The sequence below is a fragment of the Rhinolophus ferrumequinum genome, chromosome 11 (assembly GCF_004115265.2).
Source record: "Rhinolophus ferrumequinum isolate MPI-CBG mRhiFer1 chromosome 11, mRhiFer1_v1.p, whole genome shotgun sequence".
Lineage (NCBI taxonomy): Eukaryota > Metazoa > Chordata > Mammalia > Chiroptera > Rhinolophidae > Rhinolophus > Rhinolophus ferrumequinum.
This window is the reverse complement of record NC_046294.1, coordinates 72,366,061-72,377,902: the sequence shown is the minus strand read 5'-3', so window position 1 is coordinate 72,377,902 and position 11,842 is coordinate 72,366,061. Positions and strand designations below refer to the sequence as shown.

The window sequence follows — 11,842 nt, the reverse complement described above, 5'->3', positions numbered from 1 at the left end:
TAATAACCTCTCAATATGTGTTAGCCATTATATTGTATTATTATATATTCTATTCCAATATATTTTTCTACCTCTGCCCGGACCTGAGGGGAATTCATTCAGGAATCCATGTTTGTTGAGAGGTCACATTAGTGCTTTTAATTTCCAACCACAGCACCCAATCCTGGGGATGTGCTATAAGACCTCTGAGTGTACAAGCTTGGTTCTGGTCTACTAACATTACCCTCAGGTAGACATAATATTTTCTTCTGTAGTTGCTCTAGAGAAAATGAAGGCGAGAACTCACCAGGTTATAAACATTCTGGAAGTAGGATCAGGTTTATTTTTACGGAAGTAAGTGCATTTTCTTGATATTCTCATATAATAAAAGTAAAAGTAGCTGCTTTCCTACAGAGGGAAAACCATTTTTGCCAAATGAAGTGAAAAATTTACCACTCTGTTTCTTCCCACAGTATTCGTAAATATGCTGAGGCTGTTTATTTTGCCAGATGGTTTTTGAGACCCTGCTGAAATGAGAGATGCCCTCATTTTCTATTTCCCTCAAATTCTACCACAAACCACACTTCTGGGGAGGAAAAAAAAATCGCCATGTAAGCATGTTTACCTTCAACTAACTAGGAAGTTGAAACTTGTCCATAAATGATGACTCACCATTGTAGGCCTATAAAAGTAAAGGTACTCATCTGTGGAAAGACAACAGCCTGAGGGTACAACAAGTCAAGATGCACCCAGGTGTCCTGGCTGCCTTCCTCTTCTTGAGCTGGACTCGTTGTTGGTCCCTGCCACTTCCCAATGATGAGGATGATGACGATTTGTCTGAGGAAGACTTCCAATTTGCAGAGGTAGAGTATTTTGCCAATCCCAATGGTGATATACAACGTAAATGCCCTTCTCTTTTAAAAGCAGGTTATTTTGGTCTCTTTTCTAGCACTACCTCAAATCATACTACCATCCCCTGAATCCTGCTGGCATCCTGAAGAAGAGTGCAGTGAGCTCTATGGTTGACAGGCTCCGAGAAATGCAGTCGTTTTTTGGCTTAGAGGTGACTGGCAAACTTGATGATAACACCCTAGATATCATGAAAAGACCAAGATGTGGGGTTCCTGATGTTGGTGAATACAATGTTTTCCCTCGAACTCTCAAATGGTCCAAAATGAATTTAACCTACAGGTAAATCATAGGCTACCTTTCTTTAATGTTTGTTAATTTTTTTAATAGTATTAAGTGTCTAATTTTCAGTATAAGTTACTGATGACAAAGCATGTATGGTTCTATTTTTTTTTTTTAGATAGGCCTAAAATATTTAATGGGAAATTAAATAAGTCCAGGAGTAACTTTAATATTGTGGATGGAAATGTCTCATAACATCGATTATTGTTATGTTAATCCAGCATTAATTTTCTTTGGAAATCTCAAAGTATTTCTTTTAGATATGAATCAAAATAGAAATAAAAGTTGGTTTAATAAAATTTGCAAATGTAGTACATCAGGCATATTTATTATACCTATACTAAAAAGGGAGAGTTCCACTCTCTCTGAGAACTTTATAGAGCTATTTCATTTATTTAGGCTATAGCAATACAATTCTAAACTTTTAGCATGCAATATAAGTTTTATTAAATATCTGAATACTTTAAATTTAAAATGCCAAATGGTCAGATACTTGGAAATATTTAAGATATTTCATTGAATTCTTCATTTTTTAAATCTTTGTATAACATCACAATTAATAAGTTCTTTAAAACAATGGATCTCTAGAAGAACTTTTAGAGAAGCCATTGCATTTTGAGTTGAAAAGCAATATTCCAAGAAAATATATTTTAAAGTAGCTTTCACCTTCTAAAAATGTAATTGAAACTTTTTCTGTTGAATAGAATTGTGAATTATACCCCTGATTTGACTCATTCTGAAGTGGAAAAGGCATTCAAAAAGGCCTTCAAAGTTTGGTCTGATGTGACACCTCTGAATTTTACCAGGCTTCACAATGGCACTGCTGATATCATGATCTCTTTTGGAACTAAAGGTAAAAATGCAGAATCATTTTTGAAATATTTTAAAATTCTTCTCCTTCCTTAATTGGCTCCATTTTATTTCTTCTTTAAGTCATTCATTAATTTTTAAAGAATTCAACAAAACTTCACCAAGCACCTGTACTAAGCACTACTGGGTATAATTAGATTCTTAACTCTTGCTTTTATGCGTAGAGCATGGCGACTTCTACCCATTTGATGGACCTTCTGGTCTCCTGGCTCATGCTTTTCCTCCTGGGCCAAATTATGGAGGCGACGCCCATTTTGATGATGACGAAACTTGGACAAGTAGTTCCAGAGGTAATATTTCTCATAAAGATATAATTGATGATTACTAGGTTAGATTAGTCAGGGAACCCATTGTTAAGAAGTTAAGAAATATACTATGAATTATATTTGGTATTTGATAATTTTTTCCGAAAAATTTTAAAAGTTTATCTTATACGTATTAGTCTCTACAAGTGACATTTCTAAAAACCAATGTGAAACATTAAAAAATGAGCAAAATCTACTTGTTTGAAAAAGGACAAAAATGTTTTTCTGTCAACCAAGTTGTTGTTACTGTGGATTGCCTTTTGGCCTGTTAAGGAAGTACAGTTTATTACAAATATATATCTAAAAACTATTAGGCCTGGATATGTAGGACATAGATGAGTTGGATGTGAGTTGAAATAGTTTTTTGTTCCCAAGTAGGAATATTAATGACACAAGTCCAGTCAAATTTCTGTTCCCTATTATACGAGTTAACCTGTTTCAGACTTGTCTACATCACTGATGTTATAAATACCACTCTAAGAAATCAAGATAGTATATTACTCCAAACAACATGAAACAGACCAGATGAAGTTGTAATTACTAGAGCAAAATGAAACTGAATGTTGAATGAATTTAGTCAGTCATTAAATCTTGATAGCTCAAAAGAATTGGGAATGTTAACTTTGGAAGAAAAACCAGATTGTTTCAAGTAGGACTTAACTTTGGAGCTGTACTGACACTAGTTGTGACAATTAGAGGTAATGTTCATAGATAGCTAATTTTTATTACTCATTTAAATTGAAAAGATTATTTTGCCAAAGAGTAAAACTGGGCCTTGAATGATCAATGTCTCAACTCCAATGCCTCCAATCTGTCTTTGGAAGGAAAGGTGAGAATTTAGATATTTTTGTTTTAGATATTTCACAGGTAAGAATGATTTAAGGGATAAAAACTAACATCTAGTATTTTAAGATAAAGTCACAATAGACTTTAGTTTTAGGATCCTGTATAAATTCTGGGTTTGAAATATTTAATTGAAATAAATGAAAATATCCACAAATAAATCAGGATTAATTTTTCAGCTGAAGGCCAAGAGTGGTATCCATTGCTAGTCATTTCAGTGATGAATTACTTGGCACTCAGATTATGTAAACTTTGATTGTTCTTATGGTCTGCACAATTACGAAGTTGATTATACATTTTCTTCATGCATACATAGGCTGTGTTAACAAAGTGTATTTGAAGTCAAATTGAAACCACTGGCTCCAGCTTTCATGTGTTCCTTTTCTTTTAATCTTTTATCTTTTTCCAATTTAAAATACTAGTATTAGGAGCCTCGGATATTGGTGGAAAGAATGATTGGAGGAAATAATGTAAATACGGAATCACAGTAGTTTTTAGAATAGAGGAAAGTTGGCCAAGCATGTTCAGAATTTCTGTGTCTTTAAACTCTAAAGTCCAGAGACATTCTGAAAAGGATCATTTGATTGGAATTTGTTCCCAAGTAAATTCCCAGAGACCCTACGTAGGGCATCCTCCATATTTGGTTATCATCCCTTCGGATGCTGCTTCCTTTGTAGTTGATATTCTAGGCAGCATCCTATATATGACACCCATGTGATTTCCATGTCTCTTCATTTGAGGTCATCACTGTTCACTTTTCTCACCTGACCTAAGAAAACAAAGAATGAGTCAGGATTGCTAGTGTCTTCACAGGAAATTCTTATTGATTATTAATTATTGGAGAATAATCTGTTCTAATTGTGTAGGCAGCTATAAGCAAAGAGAGCACTAAATTATTTATGAGGATTAAATCAAGGTTTGAATCTTCCTTCAAGCAACTGAATATTAATTTTAAAAAGTGAGTAAAATATCAAAGAAAGATAAATGATGATGTACAAAATAGAGGAGGAAAATAACAAACATTCTTTTCATTAACTGGTCATTAGAGGACCTTGTGTTCTCATTGTTTCTTTGTTTTCTTACAGGCTACAACTTATTTCTTGTTGCTGCCCACGAGTTTGGCCATTCCTTAGGTCTCGACCACTCCAAGGACCCGGGAGCACTCATGTTTCCCATCTACACCTACACAGGCAAAAGCCACTTCATGCTTCCTGATGACGATGTACAAGGGATACAGTCTCTTTATGGTAACTCTTAATCTATCAGTTTAAAAGAAGAATAGATTTATGCATTTACTTTTCTAAATTATTACTGAATTTACCATTAACAATATTGATATCCTAGTTTTTGTTATTAACACCTAGGTGTACATACTCATTTTTTGTTTCCAAATCAAACTACCTGCTCTAGTAGAAATGTGCTGTTCTCCAACGTTTTTGCAGAATATAACTTCTTATACTTGTACTTTATATATTGCAAGGTACATTCATACCCTCAAGACACCTCTGACATAAGAAAGAAAAATATTTTATTTTCCATTTAACCACTGAAGAAACTAAGCCTTGTAGAGTTTAAATAGTGCACCTGTAGCTGAGGGTGCAAGTAAGACCTTAGCCAGCTTTTATGAATTTTGGGCATTCCTTCAGTCACTCTAGTTTGCCACAGTAAAAACCATTCAAGTGGCTGGTGGTAGTTCTTAATCAACATCTACAGTGACCATTGTAAGAATCTCTTCGTTTTTTTCTTCCAAATTTTCAATAATATTTACAAAGTAATTAAACCTAAATCCAAGTCAGCAAAATGACCTGCCATAAATAGAGTTAAAGCCACAGTGCACAGCCATTAATGTAAACACTTCTAGAACACATGCCTCAGAAAACTTGCTCATGCCCCCCAACCTATTATTTTCCCCTCTGGATTTAAATCCACTAGGGCAGCTAGTGTAGTTTGAGTAAGTACTTTGCAATTATTATTTCTACAATACTGTGACCAAGGGACTTGACAATAGAACTAACATGAACTAGGTAGAGAAAGAGCAGTTTAGAATACTTATTGGGCACTGCACTCCTTTTGCACTCATGTGAGCTGGTAGAAATTTACAAACATGAGGCAAGTCCCATTAGCCTCGGCTTGCCTGGCTTTTCAAGGAGATGCAGCTACCCTGTGGTAAACTGGTGAAGCAACATTAGCTGATGTTGACGGCTGGTAAAATAGGCAAGAGAAAGAGCCAAGAGGAGGGCTCCCACAGGGACGAGGTGCCACCGGAAATGGCTTTAAGAGGAATGTATTTCTTAAGAGTAATCTGTCAAAAGGTTGTGCAAAGCTTGGGGGAAATTTCCTCAAAGTAACCCAGCCCCCATTTCTATCATCATCCTCAAGAAACTTAAATTTGCACTTGAGATAAATCTGAACGGGTCTTGAAGGATGAAAGCAGAAGGGGCAGTCCTTATTTGCAAAACCTTGGGAAGCCTAGAGGAAGGACGTAGATTGCATGGTATTTGGGTCATTATATAGGATCAGCAAAACTTAATGCCCTCCCTGGAGGGAACCCTCTCCTATTCTCCATTAGCAGGATCGGGTCATCAGAAAGGTCATCCTAAGTAGCTCCTTTCACTCATTTTATGCCTGCAGGTCCAGGGGATGAAGACCCCAACCCTAAACATCCCAAAACGCCAGACAAGTGTGATCCGTCCTTATCCCTTGATGCCATTACCAGTCTCCGAGGAGAAACAATCATCTTTAAAGACAGGTACTCTTGATATTATTTTATAGAGTCTGCATGTAACAAATATTGTGAGGCCATGTCAGCAAATTGCCAAAATATCCACTCAAACTTCCAAAGGTGAAGTTAACAGTGAAAATAATAGAACTTTATGCAGTTTATTTAAATATTTCAGATAAAATAAATGACTGATGGGTAAGCATTTTGCTTTTCAATGAAGAATTTTGGCATGGTGCAGCTGTTTCTTTATCTTTGGTTGTAGTCTTTTTTTAAAATAAAGATAACCATGTGAATATGTAAATCCAATTTCTTTATTTGAACAACACAAAAGTATTAAAATCAATTACCGTGTTAGTAAACTTATTATAATGTCCACATGAATTCCTTTTGGTGTGAAACATTTTGCACTGGGTGTGCATGTTGGAATACTAGAGAGGAGGTTCTTTACGATCTAAACCTGTAGGTAACAAAATGAAATATTCATTTTTAATTTTGATATGCTTATAAATATGCTTATTTGTTCATTTATTGATTCATGAATTCTTCACTCATCTGTGATCCATTAGCATTCCCACCCCCTCTATTACAGCTCTAGTTACATTGTATTCCAGGTATTTTCTCACTCAGTTTCCCCAAGCCATGAGATCTTGGATGACATAGTTTATGTAACTCATGTTTTCTTTCCAGAGCCCTACACAGTGCCTGGCACATTTGCTTGACACTTGCAAGATAAGCAAAATTGAGCAAAGCATGGTCTCAACCAACAAAGGACTTAGAGCCTTCACAAAAGCTCTGTGAGACTTTAAATTTTAATACTTTAGGCTGGAATTAGGATAGCAAGAGTTTGGTTAACAGGCACTTAAAGAGAAACGGAAATCTTTTTCCTTTCACAGGTCATAGAGAATGGGTGTATCTAAGTTACCTGCATTGATGTAGACAGGTGGCTAGCAGGATATTGCATTTACAAAATGACAGACAATTTTTTGTGTTTTTATTTTTGTGTTAGATTCTTCTGGCGCCTGCATCCTCAGCAGGTTGATGCAGAGCTGTTTTTAACAAAATCGTTTTGGCCAGAACTTCCCAACCGTATTGATGCTGCATATGAACATCCTTCCCATGACCTTATCTTCATCTTTAGAGGTAAGTCTTCCACTGGTGAGGCCTCCCACATATCCAGGGTAGGCAATGATGAACTTCATGCTACCAGACTCAGTAAAATGATGGTTACTGAAAATATACCTAAATTAAGAACCAAGTATAACAAAATTTAAAACAGAAAGCACCCGAAAACGTCCTACCAAGTATCCCCAGATTTGACAAGTAAGGAGTCTACATTATTACGACAAGTGTATAAGAGTGTACATATATATACATATATACATACATATATGATAAATACTCTTTGTCTCACAGCAATCAGTTTTTTCTTTTATTTCCTCTTTAAAATTATTTACTGAGCAAACAATGTAACAATGCACATTTTGAGAAATTGAAAAAACATTATCCATATCCATAATTTCCCCTTTAGAAAAATCAATTTATCTTATTTCATTTTCTTTTTTCTAATTTTTCACCATATGTAATATATATTTTTAAATACCATATTTCCCCAAAAATAAGACCAGGTCTTATATTAATTTTTCTCCAAATGATGCATTAGGGCTTATTTTCAGGGGATGTCTTATTTTTTCACGTAAAACAATCTACATTTATTCAAGTCATCTTCCTCTGGAACATCTTCATAACGTATTAAATGTGTCTGCCTGGCTGACAATCTTAACGGGCTTATTTTGGGGGTAGGTCTTATTTCAGGGAAACATGGTATTTATAGTCATAGTGTACATACATTTTAAAATTCTACTTGTTCCCTGGACATAAAATCATGAAAACTATTCCAAATTGTTACTCCATCTTCATGATAATAATTTATAAAGTTTATATAACATTATACAGATGTTTCTGTTGTTTGACTATTATAATTAATGCTATAATAAAGTTATTTTTTAGAGATGGAAATCATAACTTTTCATCTCACGTAAAATTTGAGTTTTCAGTCTAATTTACTGTTTCTACTGTGCTGTTTATTCATACAGAAATCTTAATGTATTTGTCATGCAGCTCCAAACTTAATATTCAGAGCTAATAAATTGCCAAATTAATTATTATGTTTGGTTGGCTATACTCATAATTAGGAGGAAATCAAGATCTTAAAACCTATTTTTTTGAAGAATGCTCATATTTCTATCTTTCATAAACATGGTAACCACAAACACTAACTAATTTGTTTCTAAATGTATAAGATGAGTCTTTCTTTGTTAAAGTAATTGTCTACATATGTAAGTCCTAATAGATTCCCTTGGATAATAAAACTGTTCTTTCATTTATTCTAGGCAGAAAATTTTGGGCTCTTAATGGTTATGACATTCTGGAAGGTTATCCAAAAAAAATATCCGAACTAGGATTTCCAAAAGAGGTTAAAAAGATAAGTGCAGCTGTTCACTTTGAGGACACAGGGAAGACTCTCTTCTTCTCAGAAAACCAGGTCTGGAGGTATGGCAGCCATGTTTACTGACCCATCATCTTGTGTCATAGAGGCAAAATGAGTCTCTAACAGCTCGTGCTATTTTAAATTATTATCTCATGCATTATTTAAAATGTCAAACCAGTCATATCAATTTCTGTTCTGTCAGCTCCTACAGGCAGCCCTTCAGACTGAGATTTAAAAGTCTCAAGTCCTCTTAAAAATACACATACATACATATAATTCTTATCTCTTTTGAGCCACTCTTTTCTTTTGTAGTCATTTGTTGTAGCTCAATATGCTAAAACCATCTCTTACACATAGCGAGAGATTAATAGAAAACTGTTCAGTGCATAAACATATATTTATTTCACTCTAAGGACACTTTCTTAATAACATACTTTTACAACAGATATGCACTTTGTGAAATGGAAATGAACTTGTAACTGTCTTTACAAAGATGGCCTTTAGGCAACTCAAAAAAGACTCACCACGCAGCCGCTATACACTCAGCATTATAATTCCTTATTTTAAAAAGCTACCAGATATTTTAAATGGACTTAAAATTTTAAAACATCAATTTTTGAAACATGCCCTTATGTTCATTATATCATTTCTGAGGTAATTTCTAAGAAATACAACTTAATTGAGGTTTTTTTCTTATTAAATAGCTATGATGACACTAAGCAAGTGATGAATAAAGGCTACCCAAGACTGATAGAAGAGGACTTCCCGGGAATTGGTGATAATGTAGATGCGGCCTACGAGAAAAATGGTAACTAGTTCCATTGCACTGACCTTAAAGGAAGCCTTCTGTAGCCCCTCAAAATCATTTCCCTTATAAATGATTTTTATAAAGGACTTAGATATCCTAATAAATTTATGGCAATTAAGTCATTCCTGGGTGACTACTTACACAGATAGCAAATACGTTTAGAATAAATGAGAATTTTAGTTAATGATTGGTAATTCTATGAATAAAAGATGCCAAACCTTAAACATTATTTTAAATTATGCTTAAGGATGTCATGATGCAGAGTATTGCCAGAATTAAAATCAGCGGTAGAGTGGGGAGTAATTTATATAGGAGGACCAATGGCTATCATAACTATATAATGATTTTTACTTTAATTATGAAAAGGGATATTATCCCTAACTTACAACAAATAACTAGTATTAATACTTCAAGCATCAAAACAAGAACTCCTGAGAAGACAGCAACTATTTTGAGGTGATAATTTAGGAGAGCTGAGAATCTTTAGACCTTTTCTCCCCTTAAACTACAAGCAATATATTAAAGCATTAGTAGGGTTTATAAAGCTCAGTAAGATAAACGTTGGCATGTTTTTAAAAATGTGGGGTCTACCGGAACGGACTCTTAATTTTAGCTGGAGTAAACCGTTATTGCTTTCAAACTCAAATTTCTCTTTTTGGTCTTTTTCTTATAGGTTATATCTATTTTTTCAATGGGCCCATACAGTTTGAATACAGCATCTGGAGTAACCGTATTGTTCGTGTCATGCCAGCAAATTCCCTGTTGTGGTGTTAAGTGTCTTTTAAATATTGTTATTTAAATCCTGGAGTATTTGGGGTAATGCTTCCACCAATATGGGAGGGAGGGGGCTGGGAGAGGGAGAGGTATCAGGGGAAAGCTTAGTTCTGTGAACAAGCTTCAGTAAGTTATCCTTAAATATGTAATATCTTTATGACTATGCGTGGCTGGAACCACATTGAATTTTAAAGTAATGAAATTCAGTATCTCTAAGGATCACCTTTTTGTGTGTTATCAGAGTAATAATTGGTAAAATTTCCCACATCAAAAATGGAATGTATGGTTTATCAAAGAGAGTTAGCATAATTTTTAATATGTTTATAAGGAAATTTTGCAAAGACATAAGAGCATATCGCATTTATATAATTAATAAATCATATTTGTCAAAAAATTTAAAATAGTATGAAAATGGAATTTGGGGGGAACATATAGTAGCCATAGATGAACAAAGATAAACTAAAAGGAAATGTCTGTAATTAATATATTGGAAACAAGTGACAAAGAAATAATTTGGGTTTTGCATGGAAAATATTTGGATGTACATGTACTTCTTCATATGGACACTAAGGACATATCAAAGTCACTACAGATAGGAGACAGAGACAGGTGAGGACCTGTGAGGACAGTAGACGTGGTCTTTGAATTCTGGTTAATTTTCACTTTGACAAAGACTCAAAGGCTACTCTCAAAGAAGACAAATATTTCTTTGCATATTTATAGAAGATAAAGAGAGACAATTTCTCTTTGTATTCAAATATTCTCAGTCTCTCAAAAATATCAAAGTCAAGTATTGAAATTGTTACCAAAATGATCTAAGACCACAGCATCACTTTTCATAAATTATCTGATTAAGACTAAAAGTAGTGGGGTTTTTTCCCCCTATTTTATCAAGATAATTGTTTTAATTGTCCAGTTACATTGAATATATAGGCTATTTTTTATAGCTATAGATTAAAATATATTTTATAAATTGGAAGGATATATGTTAAAACAGAGACAACAGAGACATCCAAAATAAGGAAAACAGTTTAAATAAATTGTGGTCCTCTTGAGGACATGGAACAGTGCCTTTCTCTCTCTCTCTCTCTCTCTCTCTCTTTAAATCCCTCAGTACTTTTTATAGTGCCTGGCACTTGGCACTTTTGAATATATGAATGGCCATAGAGGAAAGAACCATTATTCTGAGAGATCTTGTTTATAAAAACTCAGGCAAAGAAAAGATAGTATGTTATATTCACAAAATGTATTAGGAAGTGTTCATATTGTTTATAATAAAAATGGATATTTTCAACAGAAAGGGTTCCATGGTATATTTTGTCTTTTGGTGTGTTTGAAGCTTCCATCACACAAAGAGTCCATTTAAATTCCTTTTCTTGTAATTGTTCTGGGTGAATGTAGCTCACTCACTGTTTTAGTTTAGTTAGTTTGTTTATTTTGGGGGTAAGAAAACTAGATGCAGAATTTAGAACTAATTGTATCAGGCTATGGTAAATAAAATTCTGAGAGAGTCTGGTCAGTTCAGTGCTGATAAGCCTCTCCTTTCTGGGTGGCTTCCTTTGATGTAGGCCAGGTTCCTCAGAATCTTTCCTTCTGAGAGCCTTATTGAGCGATGAAGTGGAAGGAACAGTAGATCTGGAGTTAGGAAGATTGAGTTCTCATGCTTACTCTGCCACAAACTTTGCATGTAACTTTGGGCAGGTCATTTGATCACTTTGGGCTGTACTTTTCTGATGTTTAAAATGAGAGAATTAGCAGCTTTGGTGAAGTTAGGGAAATATGGGCAGTTAGGGAACTGGAATGAGAAAGGCAAACACTATCTAGGAATATCAGAGTCCATGGACCTTTACACATTAGGTCCC

The 11,842-nt window shown here is 34.4% G+C and overlaps 1 protein-coding gene across 1 annotated transcript; it reads left to right on the top strand.

Moving 5' to 3' along the window:
* The first annotated feature begins 699 nt into the window (after positions 1-699).
* On the top strand, positions 700-11,231 carry MMP13 (matrix metallopeptidase 13). The gene is made up of 10 exons (XM_033120504.1): positions 700-842; positions 929-1,170; positions 1,875-2,023; positions 2,205-2,330; positions 4,274-4,435; positions 5,820-5,937; positions 6,917-7,050; positions 8,301-8,460; positions 9,103-9,206; positions 9,880-11,231. The coding sequence occupies exons 1-10, from the start codon at positions 723-725 to the stop codon at positions 9,978-9,980; spliced, it is 1,416 nt and encodes a 471-aa protein (XP_032976395.1). The 5' UTR covers positions 700-722; the 3' UTR covers positions 9,981-11,231.
* The last annotated feature ends 611 nt before the right edge of the window (positions 11,232-11,842 follow it).